Source organism: Pecten maximus, chromosome 7 (assembly GCF_902652985.1).
Source record: "Pecten maximus chromosome 7, xPecMax1.1, whole genome shotgun sequence".
Taxonomy (NCBI): domain Eukaryota; kingdom Metazoa; phylum Mollusca; class Bivalvia; order Pectinida; family Pectinidae; genus Pecten; species Pecten maximus.
Window position 1 is genome coordinate 43,798,593 of NC_047021.1, and position 19,623 is coordinate 43,818,215.

The following is a 19,623-nucleotide window of genomic DNA, read 5'->3' on the forward strand; positions in this document are numbered from 1 at the left end:
CAAAATCCAAGATGGCTGCCTGTCGGCCATGTTGTTTTCCGATAGGTCTGAAAATGCAATATGCATAACTAAGCACCAAGGGAAACATACATATGAAATTTGAGAAAGATCCCTTCAGTACTTTCTCAGAAATAGCGAAAACAAACTTCAATTGTCAAAATCCAAGATGGCTGCCTGTCGGCCATGTTGTTTTCCGATTGGTCTCAAAATGCAATATGCATAACTAGGCACCAAGGGCAGCCTACATATGAAATTTGAGAAAGATCCCTTCAGTACTTTCTCAGAAATAGCGATAACAAACTTCAATTGTCAAAATCCAAGATGGCTGCCTGTCGGCCATGTTGTTTTCCGATTGGTCTCAAAATGCAATATGCATAACTAGGCACCAAGGGCAGCCTACATATGAAATTTGAGAAAGATCCCTTCAGTACTTTCTCAGAAATAGCGATAACAAACTTCAATTGTCAAAATCCAAGATGGCTGCCTGTCGGCCATGTTGTTTTCCGATTGGTCTCAAAATGCAATATGCATAACTAGGCACCAAGGGGAACCCACATATGAAATTTGAGAAAGATCCCTTCAGTACTTTCTGAGGATTAGCGATAACAAGAATTGTTTACGGACGGACGGAGGGACGGACGGAGGGACGGACGGAGGGACGGAGGGACGGACGGACGGACCACGGACCACGGACGCAGGGCGATTTGAATAGCCCACCATCTGATGATGGTGGGCTAAAAATCATGATTTGAAGCTGCCACAAAACTTTAATCACCAGGAATATATGATTTACAAAGAAGGTAAACCATTGTACTTACTCTTCATCTTCCATGAACTCTGCCAACTTCTCCAGTAAAGTATTCATCAGTTTTGGCTACAAGAATCCAAATGTTAAATAATGATGTTTGATTATGTATGATGATGAGGATGAGGATGATGAGGATGAGGATGATGATGAGGATGAGGATGATGATGAGGATGAGGATGAGGATTTAAAAAAAAAAAAAATTAATTAAGTTTAATTTGATACTGAACATTAACTGCCTTAACCGTGGGCTTATAGACCTGAAAATGGTGTGACAGTCTGACAGATGTCGGCTAATTACAGTCGAACCTCGTTATCTCTAAATCAGCAATGTCATGACTTATTGCCCGGATAAGCATCAAAATGGGAGGAATGTCCTAAGAGACAAGAGACAGACTACATGCTCTACATAGTTAAAATAAAGGAATCGTGCATTTTATCTATTCTTAATGTTGTGGCTAGGTACGAAGTTGAGAAGAGACTTTTCTTACCTGCAGCATATCCACACCCAACACGAGACGTATAACACAGTCCTGACTCCCGCTCCGTGCCCTAACATTTCAAAATCAAAACAAATATGATTATTTACATTCATACTTGTATAATCTTGATGCTTGGACAATTTGATGCATTTAGGTCTTTCTCCTCAGTGCCTGGGGTCCATGAGGGTCAATTTTTTTTTACATCATCAAACTTTTGTCCCATGCTCTTAATTCTAGCCATGTTTAAATAGTAAAATAATATTTGTTTGTTTGTTTGTTTGCTGGGTTGAATGGGGAAAACAAGGGACCAAGGAGAACCTACTTTGCTGGGTTTACCCCCCCCCCCCCCCCCCCCCTCCTCCAACCTGACAGCAGCAATAGTCATTTTTAGGCAAGGTCTCCTAGTAGAAGTTGGTGACTACCTCACAGAACAACATACAGGAGGCCTGTTGCATGCCACCCAAAGCAATCAGGATAAAGTGTCTTGCCCAAGGGCACTGCTGCGACAGCACAGACCAGTTCATTTCTCAGCTTCCCGAGAAACACAAACCGCCACCGGTAGGGAGCGTCCAACCACACACCTCTGATCTTCTTACACAGGACAACACTTCGTCGTCAGTTCTATGTTGTTCAGTGTGGTAGCCACTAACTACTACAAGGAGACTCCACCTCAAAATGACCCTGACTGTTTACAAGGGTGAAAAACCCAGCAAATAAAACAAACCATCTGGATACTGGGGTTTGGACCCATATAATTCATAAGTTTCATCTTTCAGTATTTCTGTAAAATTTCATCAAAATGGGTTCTTTGTATTTTTTAAAAGTAACATCAGGAAGTTCACTTGAGATTTTATGTATATTTATTCCCATGTCATGTATATTTATTCCCATGTCGTGTATATTTATTCCCATGTTGTGTATATTTATGCCCATGTTGTATATATTTATTCCCATGTCATGTATATTTATTCCCATGTCGTGTATATTTATTCCCATGTCATGTATATTTATTCCCATGTCATGTATATTTATTCCCATGTCGTGTATATTTATTCCCATGTTGTGTATATTTATGCCCATGTCGTGTATATTTATTCCCATGTCGTGTATATTTATGCCCATGTCGTGTATATTTATTCCCATGTCATGTATATTTATTCCCATGTCATGTATATTTATTCCCATGTCATGTATATTTATACCCATGTCATGTATATTTATTCCCATGTCATGTATATTTATTCCCATGTCATGTATATTTATGCCCATGTTGTGTATATTTATGCCCATGTCGTGTATATTTATTCCCATGTCATGTATATTTATTCCCATGTCATGTATATTTATGCCCTTGTCATGTATATTTATGCCCATGTCGTGTATATTTATGCCCATGTCATATATATTTATGCCCATGTCGAGTATATTTATGCCCAAATTATGTATATCTATTCCCATGTCGTGTATATTTATGCCCATGTTGTGTATATTTATGCCCATGTCGTGTATATTTATTCCCATGTCGTGTATATTTATGCCCTTGTCATGTATATTTATGCCCATGTCGTGTATATTTATTCCCATGTCGTGTATATTTATGCCCTTGTCATGTATATTTATGCCCATGTCGTGTATATTTATGCCCACATCGTGTATATTTATTCCCATGTCATGTATATTTATGCCCCGACTTACGAGTCACAGTCTGATGTAGTGCTGGTGGGAAGGAGACTGTAATGGAACCTAAAACGAACCAAAAACACAGAATTAACAGAAAATCGTAACCATACAGTAAAACATTCGATACATTTAACAGCATTATATATCTGTGAACTGGTAAAGGTCTGAAGAATTCTCATATAACATATAGCACATAACCTCTGACTGAAGTTGTGGGGGAGGGCTTATTACAGGACAATGCAATGACATTCATATTAATAATCATATGAATTGCAATATAGGTTTCACAAACTTGGTAGCCATTTACCAAGCATGTTACTGATTTCATATCACGACCCTGGGCTTTTGGCTATCAAGAGACTGTTTAAATATTTTAACACATTTGACCCACGTGACCTTGAAAGTAGGTCAAGGTCATTCGCATGAAAAAAACTTGGTAGTGCTTCATCCCAAAATACTACTGGCCAAAATACCCTAAGCTTCTCGATTATTGAGAAGAAGTTGAAAATGTATGAAATTTTGACCAGCGTAAAGCGAGGGTCTTTACGGACAGAACAGAACACTGACATGGGTCTAAAGAGGAGTTTGGGGGTAAATAAATATCTCATTTATCCGTATATGTAAGGTAGCTGTTATGCCATGGCCCTACCCTAGACAAGGTGTCAGGGCCAGAGTAAACTCAGGCTAGATGACAAATTACATGTACCTATCCTGCAGGTTAAGACTGCATGAAGCTTACACTCACCTGGACTGATCTTCAATGAACTCCTGGAAACCCTCAGCAAACTCGTCAACAACCTGCTCAGAATAAAATAAACTTCAAAAACGGTCATTTCTCTACCAATATTCTACCTACAAAAGTTATAAAAAGTAGTTTTTTTTATGTAGAATATGAAAATTCAACCAATTATTAAACATTAATTGTGTAAACATAAAATAATTTAAATGTTTTACTTTCAAAAACCCTCTACAAAAAACATATACTAAACATAGAACTAAGACAAATTTCATTTTATTATAAAATTAGAATATCTCATACTAAAATGTCCGTCCCTTACCCCTGGATAATTGTCATGACGTTTCAAAGCCAAGTGTAAGTTTCGTTGGAATACAGCTTGATCTACATCTAAAAAGGAAAATTAACCTTGAATTATTTTCTAAATCATTTACCAAATTTACCATAGTAACAAAGAAGACTTATAAGATAACCTTTTTCATTTTCATATTTGAATTTTCTTTACATTGCATTACTTTGGTTTATTATTGCTTAGCGTCCTATCAACAGCTAAGGTCATTTAAGGACGGCCTCCCGTGTGTGTGGCATCCATGCATTTGGTGAGTGCATATGTGTGTTTTGGGAGGCTGTGGTATATTTGTGTTAAGTCTCCTTGTGATAAGCTGGAAGGTTTGCCGATTCATAGTGCAGCCTCACTGAAGCATACTGCCGAAGACATCCAGCTGGACACCCCACCCGTCCCACTATAAAAAAGGCTGAGCTCTAAGCAGGTGTAGCAACTACCAATTTTAAAGACTCTGGTATGTCTTGGCCAGGGGATCAAACTCAAAGCCTTCCTCACAAGGGCGAACGCTAAACTCAAGGCCAAAATTGAGGCATTGTCAAGGGAGACATTAGGAAAAAGTTGTGAAGAAAGAGGAGAAAAAGATAAGATCCCAAATTTAGATGCCACTTATGATCATGCAATGGGGGCAGTAGGTACAATTCTTACGCCCTACCTACAGGGCTAACATTGCACTACACAATTGAAAGTGAGGCAAGATATCTTTAAGGTTTCAATGAGGTAAATGGCTGTAGTTTTATGTGCAGGGATAACTTTGGAGGGGGTCATGGGCCATTTGCCCCATATTTTCAAAAATGGCCCACCAACACTCACAAATTTCTTCAATTTTTTATGTTTTGGCCCATACGATTTCTGAAATCTTGTCAAAATGGCCCATGATTTCTGGGTCCATGGTTAACCCTAGTGCCTTATATGTATGGACTTTGGTCATGATATGCATACATGCTAAACGATAGTGAGCTAATGTACCAAATTCAAAACTTGATACAAAGCGTTATTTATACAAATATTTCAAAATTAAATTATTCAAATAAAAATTAATAACTATGTCCATACTAATAATGGTGACCTTTGAATTTTATAAACTATTGGTGTCTTTTCTGGTACAGAAGCATCAGTGACCTAGGCCTTAGAATTTTGAACTCATTCAAGGTATTCCCATACTTGAACAGTTTACATTGTACAATTTTTATCCAAATCTGTAAAGATTTTACCAGAGTGATGACCTGAGAATTGAATCTATTGATGAATTTGTCCCCGAGCTTCAAATTCTGAAATATATTAAAAGCACAATCTAGTCAGTGGTAAACCATTAAATCTAGTAAGCTAGTGTGGAACTTACTTAATGTGTTGAACTTTCCTCCTTTCTTCAGTGTCAGCCCACATTTGGCAAGTAGCTGACGAAACACAGAATCACTGGTGTAATTCTCATCCTCATCTGACGATTTCCTCTTCTTAGCTAAGGCTCCTGGTAATATCCAAAATTCAACATTATACATATATGTACCATGTCATTATATATTCATTAGCAGGGTTCATCCTGGATCCAAAAATCATGGGCCATTTTGAAAAGATTTCAGAAATCGTATGGGCCAAAACATAGAAAATTGAAGACATTTTGGAAAATATGGGTCAAATGGCCCCATGGCCCACTCCAGAGTTATCCCTGCATTATTTGTACTGCTCATATCAGTTGCAAAAACATTACAGGAAGTATCATTGCATCTTTTCTTGAATTGACTAAAATTTGAAATGGCTGTAAATTTTAAATTCAAAAGACAAGTCCTATTTGAAAGACTTCAACTCAGCATCAATGCAATTGTAAGACCATTTGAAATGCTTCAAGTTTGATTTATTAATCAAGATCCAATGATCCATCCTTCAATGTTTGTTGTATGAAATTACAGAACATTTTTCAAAATTTTCCTGTGCTGCAGATTTCAAATATGACATCAGTGGAAGTTACTTTATACATCTAGCCCCAACACTTATTAACCTGGCTTTAGTGTTGGATTAGAGGATCTCAGGCTACCAGTATACACTTGATATATTGTATTACCCTTCTGAATGGGGTGTACAATTCCACTAGCCTGACTCCCAGGGCTAGTGGTTTTCAGATCCAGACTATTTCATTGCTACCAACAGCTACAGCAGAGGTTCTGAGGTAAACGTAACACCCACATCCAAGCGGACATTATTTCTGCTGTCAATTACCGCATTACGCTTTATTGGGCTAAATAATTTGATTAATTAGACATACTTGTAGCGATATATGAAAAAGTGATTACTTAATTTTACTTTTCTTTGAAAGTGTGTGTAAGTTTGAGCTGATAAATATTCATATCAAATGCTGTGTGCATGGCAGTTACTGTAGCTTTTCCTCTTACGGTCGATTTAAAAAAAATAAACAATTCAAGATGCAATTTTTCTATTTCCTCATTACAAATACAAAATAATCATATTATTGTAATCATCAATTATTTAGTAGAATGGTTTTAAGCAATGTTTTGTGCTAATCTGTGTTAATGTCATTTTCATGCATCATTTTTGGGACCTCCTGGACATCGTTTTTGGTCAAAAAATTTCATGCACAAAATATACAAATAGTTTTTTTCCAGCATTTTCAGCCCCTAAAAGTAACTGCGCAAATTACACTGGTTTTTACAGTACATACCGTATTTGACCTAATAAGGGCGCCTGCCCTAATAAGGGCGCCCCTACCTTTTTTCAAGGAAATAAATCTTTGACTGAGTGTCAAAATGGTGTTCAAAAGTAATAATTCATGTGAAATATTTTGCTACTTTATGTGTTCAATTTTCTTCAGCAAATTAAGTAACTGGAACACATGTTTTTGCCACATTTTGTGATTTCCTAGTATAATCCTACAGGCTACAGATGACATGTCAGTGCAAAGAGCACCCAAAACTAAACACACATATATACAAATAATAACTTACCATCTTTATTTGAAGATAAAGTAAAGACTTCATTCTTGTTGATAAATAACTTTTGTTCAGAACAGAAAGCTAGTAAAAGACATTGTAAATCAATTATATAGTCAAAGAAAACGATGTCTGATATGATCTGGGAAATCACCTGTTTCTATAAATAGAACACGAAAGAGTTCCATTTGAACATAAATGGTGGAACACACGTTCTCTGGTCTAAAGATCAGCTGGCATGGTTTACAAGTTTACAGGAGTATTCAAGTGATGTTTAAGCTTAATATATGATAATGAATAGATATCTTCATCTGGAATATTTTTATGACTGAATATTTTACCGTTTCCACAACCTTGGGTATTCTGCTATAAGGTATAGTCTGATTCATAAAACTTCAGAATAACTAATCTTAATAAGGGCGCCCCCACTGTCAATTACTCGCGCCCTGCACCCTTATTAGGTCAAATACGGTATTGTTTTACCCTTCTGGCGGTCATCCCTGTGGTCGGATCCTTTTCTCTTGCTTGATGTTCTTGATCGGTCACCTCCCATGGTCACTGGTCAATGTTTTAACAAATATCTCTATCTGGAACAGGAATAAAAATATCTTGATTAGGACAAATTTTACCCCTTCGCTTCCCTACTGGTTTGCATGCTACTATTTTCAAGACTTTCCACTGCATCCATCAAATAATGAACCAAGGCTATAAGCTCTTACAAAGATAAGGTAAGAAAAAAATCCTACCAGTGGTGTTTAGCTGAGCTTGTAGTTAAGGTCATCTTATAAATACTCTCCACGATATTTGAATTAATGAAGTGGAGTAAACTCACCAAATTACATAATGTACAGTATCTGTATACATTTATATTTTCTCCACAATCTTCTTTCTTTAAAAGCTTTATTCTGCCAAAACAAATTACATAAGTTACAAATTCCTATCATCTTATGCTGTAGAATTTACAGTATTTAGTTTACGTTGTAGGTTGTACAATGTATGTACATTGTTCCAAAGCGGTATCACCAAGCCAAAAGTCTCAGCGTTCGTGACCTATATTTTTAACACATTTGTGGGTTAGTAATACTACTAATACATATGTATTATACATTAATCATTACTAGAGACCTATAATAGAATAAATAATTATATAGGTCTCTAGCTCTGTCACTACCAGAAAATCATAAAATCATAGGTAAAATGCACACAATTAGCACAAAGCCAACGGCTAATGGCGATTTATTGTTGGCCTGTGTCGCGGTTTAAGCCAACAGATTTTTTCATTTATCAAGTATTTAAAATGGGCCTTGGTTTTTATTTAAACAATTTGCTAGTGCAAATTATCTCTCTGCACTGCCTTCGTCCTAAAATATATTCAAATTTTAAAGGACTATTTAATCATAAAGGTATCGTTTGTTGCAGATATGTCTTAAAGTTTTGATCATTTGATTTCCTGGCTCATGTTCATGTTCGAAACCCATATGCGGCAGTTGGCTGGTACTGACTGTAGTCAGTTCTGACGACGACCATCTGTCAGAAATTGTCCGTCCGTCGTCCAGAGCTACGTTATCGCAGCTAGTATCGTATATGAACACCCTTGGCTAGCGAAGTTGGCCAGCTGGCAGTAGTTTCAGGGTCTAGAGGAGACTTGTCCATAGATAATGCATAGGCACATGTATCTGGTTATTAACACCCAAAGTTAAAATACAATATACTCGATATATACTGCACATGCCATCAGATTATCAGCGAATAACTCTGATCAGGCAGTGTCAGAGTTTACTGCAAAGATGCCGAACATCATCGAACATTTCTTTACACCATCCTCACTTAAGATATGGGAGATTTACGAACCAAATAACTAGTTTTGTTAAGCATTACTAGTGTTTGACAATTATGGCCAAATACACGGCGATTACATACTTTCAGAGCTGTATTTACATTATCGAAACTGCATTTCCCGCCATGTTGGTTTTCTTCATAACAGTAAAAATACCGGAAGTTAATATTATCCAATCAGCACCTTTTATTTTCAACTTTGACCCTTCTATGATTTAACGCATTGTGTGCTTACCATTTAGCTTTACAATTTTTGGAAGACTTCTATAAAATCCGTAACTATAGGCCTAATACCCCACATCCTATTTTGTAAATCTTTTATAGGTCTAAGAGTGAGGCCATACAAAATGATATATGAAAATATTACAGTATAATATGGGTTTTTTTTTCCCCAATTCCTCAATGGAATCAGAGGCATATATATGTCTCTGATGGAATGCATCAAAACTGCTTTTGTCAAAGGCTTCTAAGATAATTAATTATCGTATTTACACCATATCACTCTCATTTGCTATTAAGTGTTGGAAACATTTTTTTTTTCTTCTGAATTTCCACATATTGAGGTTAAAGTTATATACATCTAAGTCAGTGTTCATGGAATTCATTAAATTCATTCAAAATTATCCAAACTGAAGTAAAGTTTTATCTGTTGAGTAATATCACCGTGGAGAAGGTTAGGCTAACGGACTTTCAGGGCGTGTTCCCTTGCATTAGGGGACGCGGCGACGCACTCGGAGGGAGCGCGAAGCGTGAATTCATACGACGAGAGATACAAACATGAACTTTTTCGATCCTATCTCGGAGAGAGATATCGATAGCTAATCTAATCAGAGACCTATATACGTCTCTGATCTAATTTTAGTTAATTTTTGCATGTTCAACAATAACTAATCTATCGTTGTGTGGTGTTGGTTTCAGCGAAGAGTTCGCGATTTGCTCAAGCTAAGGCACATTAATGACGCGAGTGGAGATAAAGGATCGTTGTTTACGTTTTCGCTGCTAAAAACAGCGAGCCTGTGTCGTCTCGCACACTGTATAAACTTTGTATGTGATATATATGTATGTATCGATGCCTCCAGAATATTTCTTTATGTGTTATTTGTCTGTTTTCTGTGTCAATGCCATGGGGACGGAGTTATGAGGGAGAACACCGAGAGCTGGCAACGGACTTTGTGGGGGTTTAGGTATAAAATTTGCCGAAACGGTGTGAAGATAACCGAAACTAGAGACGTGATATACACGTTTCTGCCGAAACGGAGAAATAATGCGGTTTAATAAATTGGTATTATTTTCGACACAACTATATCATAAGTAAAGTATTAGAGGTTTAATCAGAGACATATATATGTCTCTGATTTAATTGACCGAGAAATATCTAAAATCATTTTTATTCATTCTTGTTTCGCGGCCCGATTGCCGTCTGAGTTAAATATTAATTTAACAGTTCTATATTTTAATGAAAAACCTATGTGTTATAATTCCAACATCCTCATTCTGGAAATTCTACATGAACTTGTAAAATACAAAATCAGAATCAATAATAATGATTTAATATATTATCCATGGTTATACATATTTCACAATATGCAAGAAATAATGAGTGCAGGATACAGTAAAACGTGATGATTTCCTGTTGCATGTGGTCTTTTATGTATTAATGATACAGATGTCACGCCATTAATGTACCAATTTATATTATCACTTTACCTTGATGATAAGTAATTAAGATTATGAACTATATGTGTTCAGAGACTTGTATATCAGGTATATACGTCTCTGATATGATCGACTACTCAGATTCATTTTCTGTATGAAATATTTGTTTACTTTGCTTTACTGGACAATAAAGACATTCAACATATTTCAACTATATATATTACTCCATCCTATTCTTTTAGCTGCCTAATACATTCAAAGATATGGATGGTAATTTCTACCATATTTGAAGATCAATTTCTCACACCTGGAGAGATGATTGACATGCCTGTGTATATCTAATTGACCAGTGTATTGCAATATTTCCTGAGGCTATACCTGAACTGTCCAGGTAATAAAATGGTGTCACATCTGTATCAGCAGGGAGGTACGGACAAAAGCCCCCCCCCCCCCCCCCCCCCCCCCCCCCCGGACATTAGCCCCCCCGGACATTAGCCCCTTCACACTAATCAAAAAGTGGACAAAAGCCCCTTCATAAAAAAAATGATATTTATTTTTCTGTTGATTTTTAATTGCTACATATACATATGTCATCAGTGGCTTCGACAAAAGCCCCTTCATAAAAAAACAAGAGATCCCAGAGGGATCTTGGCGCCCACCATTGAATGTTCTTCATAGGTTCCATGTCAGATTGATCTTTTCTCTACTTTTCTCTTCTTCTAAGTCTTACTAATCTGTGTAAATTCAGAAGAAACCTCTAGTACTTTTCAAACAAGGGAAACCTATATATAAAAGTTAAGATTAAGGCACCAAATGGAACCTATATATGGAATTTGAGAAAGATTCCTTCAGTACTTTCTGAGAAATAGCGATAACAAACTTCAATTGTCAAAATCCAAGATGGCTGCCTATCGGCCATGTTGTTTTCCGATTGGTCTCAAAATACAATATGCATAACTAGGCACCTTGGGGAACCTACATATGAAATTTCAGGAAGATCCCTTCATTAGTTTCTTAGAAATAGCAATAACCAGTTTCAATTTTCGAAATCCAAGATGGCTGCCTGTCGGCCATGTTGTTTTCTGATTAGTCTCAAAATACAATATGCATAACCAGGCACCAAGGGGAACCTACATATGAAATTTCAGGAGATCCCTTCAGTGCTTTCTGAGAATTATCGATAACAAACTTCAATTGTCAAAATCCAAGATGGCTGCCTGTCGGCCATGTTGTTTTCTGATTGGTCTCAAAATGCAATATGCATAACTAAGCACCAAGGGGAACCTACCTATGAAATTGGAGAAAGATCCATTCAGTATTTTCTCAGAAATAGCGATAACAAACTTCAATGGTCAAAATCCAAGATGGCTGCCTGTCGGCCATGTTGTTTTCCGATCAGTCCCAAAATGCTATATGCATTACTAGGCACCAAGGGGAACCTACTTATGAAATTTGAGAAAGATCCCTTCAGTACTTTCTCAGAAATAGCGATAACAAACTTCAATTGTCAAAATCCAAGATAGCTGCCTAACGGCCATCTTGTTTTCCGATCGGTCCCAAAATGCTATATGCATAACAAGGCACCAAGAGGAACCTACATATGAAATTTGAGAAAGATTCCTTCAGTACTTTCTCAGAAATAGCGATAACAAACTTCAATGGTCAAAATCCAAGATGGCTGCCTGTCGGCCATGTTGTTTTCTGATTGGTCTCAAAATGCAATATGCATAACTAAGCACCAAGGGGAACCTACCTATGAAATTGGAGAAAGATCCATTCAGTATTTTCTCAGAAATAGCGATAACAAACTTCAATTGTCAAAATCCAAGATAGCTGCCTAACGGCCATCTTGTTTTCCGATCGGTCCCAAAATGCTATATGCATAACAAGGCACCAAGAGGAACCTACATATGAAATTTGAGAAAGATTCCTTCAGTACTTTCTCAGAAATAGCGATAACAAACTTCAATTGTCAAAATCCAAGATGGCTGCCTGTCGGCCATGTTGTTTTCTGATTGGTCTCAAAATGCAATATGCATAACTAAGCACCAAGGGGAACCTACCTATGAAATTGGAGAAAGATCCATTCAGTATTTTCTCAGAAATAGCGATAACAAACTTCAATGGTCAAAATCCAAGATGGCTGCCTGTCGGCCATGTTGTTTTCCGATCAGTCCCAAAATGCTATATGCATTACTAGGCACCAAGGGGAACCTACTTATGAAATTTGAGAAAGATCCCTTCAGTACTTTCTCAGAAATAGCGATAACAAACTTCAATTGTCAAAATCCAAGATAGCTGCCTAACGGCCATCTTGTTTTCCGATCGGTCCCAAAATGCTATATGCATAACAAGGCACCAAGAGGAACCTACATATGAAATTTGAGAAAGATTCCTTCAGTACTTTCTCAGAAATAGCGATAACAAACTTCAATGGTCAAAATCCAAGATGGCTGCCTGTCGGCCATGTTGTTTTCCGATCGGTCCCAAAATGCAATATGCATAACTAGGCACCAAGGGGAACCTACATATGAAATTTGAGAAAGATCCCTTCAGCACTTTCTGAGGATTAGCGATAACAAGAATTGTTTACGGACGGACGGACGGACGGACGGACGACGGACCACGGACGCAGGGCGATTTGAATAGCCCACCATCTGATGATGGTGGGCTAAAAATTATATTTTTTTTTTTTTATGATTTTTAATTGCTACATATACATATGTCATCAGTGGCTTCGGCAATGTAAACAACCGGTTCCAACAACAACTACTTTAACTGTCTGTTACATAAACAATAAGCTGTTACACAGGTGTTTGGTAAGTTTTTCGTTGATGTTGTGTTCTCTTGGAAAGAAATATATCATTAATGGCTTCATTGTTTCTTTGATTTTAATCATTCCTAAAATTAAACTTATTACAACGCGGAACAACATGTTTGGTTAGGTACTTATTATATTATAATTTGAGACACTGTAAATAGGGATCAAAATTTAATGTTTATTGCTTTTGTAGGCATTTCTTTGATTAGCAATATTTGCAGTATATTAGGAAGTCAAAAATTATGTGTAATCAGTAACAATTTGTTCATCATGGAGAACTTTCCTGAAATTTTTAGCTGACTTAATAATATTAAGTTTGAAAAAATAAATTATGTTTAACCACAGACATATAATGCTACACTGACATTGAACCAAGGACCTTCATTTTCCACACAATTATTCTCCAAATTTCAGAGATAAAAACAACAATATATATATATAGTTTCTGTTTTTCAAAAGTACAGATTTATTTAAAGTATACCAGCTAAATTTATAAAGAAGGGGCTTTTGTCCGGGGGGGGGGGGGGGGGGGGGGGGGGGGGGGGGGGCTAATGTCCAGGGGGGCTTTCGTCCGGAGGGGCTTTTGTCCTAGGGGCTAATGTCCGGGGGGGCTTTTGTCCTACACTCATCAGCAGGTGTGGGCAGAGAGAGGAGGGAGATCTTTGAAGGTTTAAAGATAAAGTATGATTTATCATTTTGTATCGGATAAGAAAACTGAGCTAGTTACACTTATTTTGCATTAAAACATATTTACTTGTGCAATAACTTTGAAGTACAAAAAAGTTGAATGCAAAAGTAATCAAATCTGCAAATCAAAATATGTTTTTATTTCCTGTTGATTTAACAGTATTCGCAATAATACATACAAGCTGTTACAAATCCGTTTCTAGTTTTACATTAAATATTCCATAATTACATTACAATCATTGCCAATATTATATATCATATGATATAATGTAAGCAATACTAAGACCAAGCTATTAGTCATAGAACATTTTACCAAAATACCTTATCCAATATACTTATTATAAGCCATAAGTTGTACAATATTATTAAATTGGTTATTTAACAGAACACTTAAATATAGACTCTAACTGATAAAAGAGGGCAAACTATCGCCAACATATTTTTATATAGATTCCATGGGAACCCTTAAAACGTTCAACGAGAATCAGGTGTTAGATGGCTTTAAAAATTTAAAAAAAAAATACACGGTGAATATATTTTCATGACATGTCACATAAGGATGTTCTTAATTTCAAACTGATTATTACAAATACACAGTGTTATTTTTTTTAGAAAATAAACACTTTTAAACAATATACGTTCTAATTTACCATAAAATTGATTCATTGTGAATGCACCCTATAGAGTGAAATATGTGTCTGTGCTTGCAAGTTGAGTCCTGTGTCACCCGGTATGTACGTTAATTGGCCACCTCCAGCTAGATGTTACAGGGAGAATCCTATTTTAGTTGTAGTTAAGAAACTTTACCTACACGTAAGAATGTATTTTAAGGGCATTTTTATCTCACCAAAATATGGAAATTAACATTTTAGGAGTGTTTCATATCTCATTAAAGATTGGTTCCCGCGATTTTTTGCTTAGTTTATTTCCCAACACAGATTTGAATTGATTGAGAAGTATTTCCGCCTTCTCCCCATTCATTATCACTAACATTGATTTATTTTATAAGGTTGCACTTTTTTATTTGTGCTATGTTATTTAAATATTGCCTTTTTTATTTGACGTTCTTCCGGAATGTTTTGCTTTGTTTTCATTAAAGGGGCATTCCTTTGTTTGGATGAAGTTTAGGTCGACAAAATTACACTGACAAAAAAAAATGTATTTTCCCGACAAGCAAAAGTTATACTCTTTTCATTGATAAGGCAGTTTACTCTCAAGATAAACCAAAGTTCTTTGAGTATTAAGTCCTGAAAATTCTTAATTCGACCCGAAGATATGCTTTTTTTCTTGTACATTTCGGCATCAATTTCATCACATGTGTCAGGGATATATATAATGCTTATTATATGTCCCTACATGTGTAAACAGGTATTTTTGTCATTAACAAAAGTTATCTAATCACAGATAATTACATGTAATTATAAGTAGTATTTGGCGTTTCTAAATTTTATTTATAGAAACTCTTGTTAAAAAACCATATTTATTAACAAAATATCATAGATAAATACACTGGCTATTTTTGCCTCTTAAATTAAGACCTGTTAAATTTGTGCCAAATGCTTACATAAGCTACCAGTTGCGTTATATGTCAGCAGGAAGAGTGGCCCCTAGGACCTCAGGCTATCTGTTGCCTTGACAACGGAGGGGGTAGGTGTATTTCCGGCTTCGTGTTACTGGTCACTTCCTCAGTTGCTGCCTGGACATCAGGGAGTGAACATCACATTATACAAGTGTTCGCAAGAAGTGGCAGATCTACTTAATAGAATTGTGAGTTAATTTCTTTTTTACATCAATGTTTTATTGGAATGGACAAATATATTTTTGTTAAAATTGTAAAAGTAGTACATGCAGGATTATAAGATGTTTTCCTTTTTTTCTGTTTAGACAAAATGTTTGGTTTGAGTTAAATACTTTTATCTTTCCGAATATTGGATTCTGAGCAGTTGCAGCATTTCAGTAATTATACTGGCCAAGCACAGGTCCGAGCCTCGTCTGTCAATACATCATAATTATATATATGATTATATATTGGATCTATTGATAGACGAGGCAAGATCGACCTGTGGGCCAAGAGCAAAACAGTATTGTTTCTCTGATATTATATATTGAGAAGGTTAACGGACTTGGAGGGCGCAGGACTTGCGTTCGCTTGTATATATATATGGTAATAAATGTATGTTTAAAATGTTCCGAGTATAAAAGAAACACAGACGTATGAAATAAATTCTTGTGAAAACTTTGTCGTCTATCTTCGCAGGAAATCGTTTAAATATTGATAGGAAAATTGACTTTATATATTTAATTTGGAATGTAACAAAGACAACTTTTCAATCCTATCTGCACCGTGTAAATTTTGACTTTTTTTTAAAGCTATCTAACACCTGATGGTCTTATTCCAATTATTCTGTTAATTGCACAAGTACGCATGTTTTATTGTAAGATGATTGAAATATGGTTAAAGTTATTATAAAGACAGTCTCGGGAAATTCTGGGTATATCTCGCTGCTGAAAAATTGAGGTCTATAGGTTATCAATCCCCTCCTCCCCCTCCCCCTCCCCACAACCCCTGCTGATACAGGTGTGACACCCTTCTGTTACCTGGACGGTTCAGGTAATAGCCCCAGGAAATATTTCAATTCACTGGCCAATTAGAGTTACACAGACACGTCAATTATCCTCCCGGCAGGTGTGAGAAATCACTTCCAAATCTGTGAATGTATTAGGTGACTTAAAGACTAGAATACTATGGAGTAATATGTATAGTTGAAAGATGTTGAATGTCTTATTGTCCAGTAAATCTATATAAAACACGCTATAATAGTAAGGAAAAGTAATTTAAACAAATATTTCATGCACAAATTGAATATAAGTTGTCAATCATATATAGTTCACAATCTTACTTTTCAAGGTAAAGTAATGATATGAACTGGTATTTACGTTACCTTGCATACATAAAACCTGCAAACCATCACATAATACTGCATGTGTTATGCACTCACTATTTCCAGCATATTTCGTAATATATATAACCATGTATAATATATTAAATCATTTATCATTTCAATTCTGATTTAGTATAATACAAGTTCATGTGGAATTTGCATAATGAGGATATTGGAATTATAAAACGTGTAAAAATGTTATGTTGGAACAAAAAATAAGATTCTTAAAAATTATATGATTTCAATTCAGCAAACTTTGTGTTTATTAATTTATTGAATTATATACAGTTAATTCATGTATCTTTGAAATTTTAATTTATGTTTTAATTATGCTGGCTCGTTAGGGCCAAGTATCAAATCTCGCATACTTCGCACTCTCGACCTTAGGTCGAAAACGCTAGAATGCGAAAACACGACGGCGAGGGAGCGAAAACGCAAGAATGCGAAAGAGCGAAAACGCGAGAATGCGAAAACGCGAAAACGCGAGAATGCGAAAACGCGAGATTAATCTTGCCGTCGCGTTTCTGACACATGTCTTGATCTGGTGTAGGGACCAGAGGAAACGCGGGCTCGATTGAAAGATATATTATATTCAACCAGAAACCTTTCAATTACCTTTTTATTTTATTTTGACGCTAAAAGCATAACTAACAAGAAATATCTTTAAAAAGGTAAACGGCAAAGTTTTAATGCTGGTGGTTATAATCAGAGACTTGTATATCAGGTATACGTCTCTGTTATAATGTAACCCAAGTTTTCTCTGGTCCTGTCATCATGTCTGGTGTAGATATGGTGACAGGGCCAGAGAAAACTCGGGCTAGTTATAATGTAAAACTGATGGTGAAATGAACTAACGAACTAAAGCAAGAAATATCTTAAAAAAAAATATCTTAAAAAAAAAAAAAAAATAAACGGTATAGTTTTAATGCTGGTGGTTATAAAACGAACTAGTGCGTTTCAGCAAGGATAACAAAATTATATCAGTTTGAATCATTTCTGGTGATAATAAGACTGCATTTGAATCAGAGAATATAATTTTATCAATGTGTCATTTGAAAAGATACATCAGCCTGCATTCAATCTTAACTTTGGTTCGTTTTTAACCGCATACCTGTATTTTGCATTTACCGCAACATTGACCAATCATGCACATACTTCATCTTGACCAGTAACGCCACCTGTCGCGTCATATCCGGGACCAAAAGAATATTATACGGCTATGCCGAAAAAGATAAACGGCATAGTTTTAATGATGGTGGTTATAATGTAAAACTATTGGCGAAATAAATTAACCAGCTAAATTAATAAATGCGCAGTTTCAGCGCTTACAACAAAATTATATCAGTTTGAACCATTTTTGGTGATAATAAGACTGCATTTGAATCAGGAATATAATTTCGTTAATGTGTCATTTTATTAAATACATCCACTTATTCAGCTTGCATTCAATCTTAATTTTGTTTCGTCTTTAACTGCATCATTGACCAATCACATACTTCATCTTGACCAGTAACGCAACCTGTCACGTCATATCCGGAGCCAAAAGAAAATTATATACGGCAATGAAGAAAAAATGGATTTTTTTCACGGGAAGCAAACAATTGAGCGTAGGATCTGACCCGCTTGGTTAGGTTTGTACGGCAGTGTGGTGGTGTGCCATTCAGATCATCTTCGGGTTGGCTACACCTCTTTCGAAAACGAGGAGTTCCGGTGTGGTGTTGTGCAACCTTGAATTACCTCCCTTTTGTTGTTTTCATTTGAAGATAAAGCACATTGTACTATGTTTATGATCACAAACTTACCGCCAGTCGTTTCCAGCACACAGCATGACATGCGCATGAAGGGCTCAACTGGAGTATACGGAACAAATAGTACCGGCGAAATTATATTCCTGCGCCTAATGAAATATTCATTGCGATTTCAAAAGAAATGTATATTCCTACGCCTAATGAAATATTCATACACCGATTCCAAACCTCTTGCTTGTCTAGATTGACTTCGTGTTTTATGATTTTGTGGTTGGCAGGCCGGGGGTCAATTCCCGGCAGCGGATATATATATATATTTTTTTTAAATAAATACATTCATTATAATTATATCTATCTATATTTAAAGAAAAGATATATATTCGCATGTGTGTTTATAGTTGTTTTGATTCATATTTGCTCGGAATGTAAATGGTCTTTTAACACAAACAATAGTAAGGCTAAGCAGTAGTACAGTAGGCTAAAGATAGATTTAGTACTGTCTTTTCGTAGCTCATTTGCAAATATAATTTTATAATAATTTCAATATCTTAAATCAGTGCATTGACGCAGAAAATAATTTGAGCCGCTCGTCAATTTGACGCTTCAAATTTTGACTAACACTAGTGCTGCATGTAAGTTATTTTCTGTTGTCCAATATACAGACTCACCGAAGTGTAGGTTAGCTATGGTCAGTGACACTAATTGACCCCAAGGAGTTAATTACAAGAGTCAGCCAACCTTGAAACTCTCCGACTGTCGCCAAATTGGGTCACAGGTGAATTCTCCAATTAACAACTTTACCTGAAGTGAAATTATGTTATTTACAACCTAGAAATATTGCTAAGAAACAGTACATTTCAATTGATTTAAGAATATTGGGACTGAACTGCAGTCATTGTCTCACAAATAATCGGCACAATCTCTCTCTTTTTTTTTTCAAACGAA

At 36.0% G+C, this 19,623-nt stretch overlaps 1 protein-coding gene across 1 annotated transcript in view; it reads right to left on the bottom strand.

Annotated features, from left to right (window-relative positions):
* LOC117330933 (Fanconi anemia group D2 protein-like) overlaps window positions 1-8,982 on the bottom strand; it is a 42,892-nt gene extending 33,910 nt beyond the window's left edge. Inside the window, exons 1-8 of the mRNA XM_033889505.1 lie at window positions 8,909-8,982; window positions 7,472-7,575; window positions 5,389-5,514; window positions 4,026-4,093; window positions 3,713-3,765; window positions 2,983-3,030; window positions 1,297-1,357; window positions 819-874 (exon numbers count right to left, since the gene is read on the bottom strand). Of these exons, the coding sequence (XP_033745396.1) occupies window positions 819-874; window positions 1,297-1,357; window positions 2,983-3,030; window positions 3,713-3,765; window positions 4,026-4,093; window positions 5,389-5,514; window positions 7,472-7,541 (482 nt within the window). The 5' untranslated portion in view covers window positions 7,542-7,575; window positions 8,909-8,982. The remainder of the gene's footprint in view (window positions 1-818; window positions 875-1,296; window positions 1,358-2,982; window positions 3,031-3,712; window positions 3,766-4,025; window positions 4,094-5,388; window positions 5,515-7,471; window positions 7,576-8,908) is intronic.
* Between the last annotated feature and the right edge of the window lie 10,641 nt (window positions 8,983-19,623).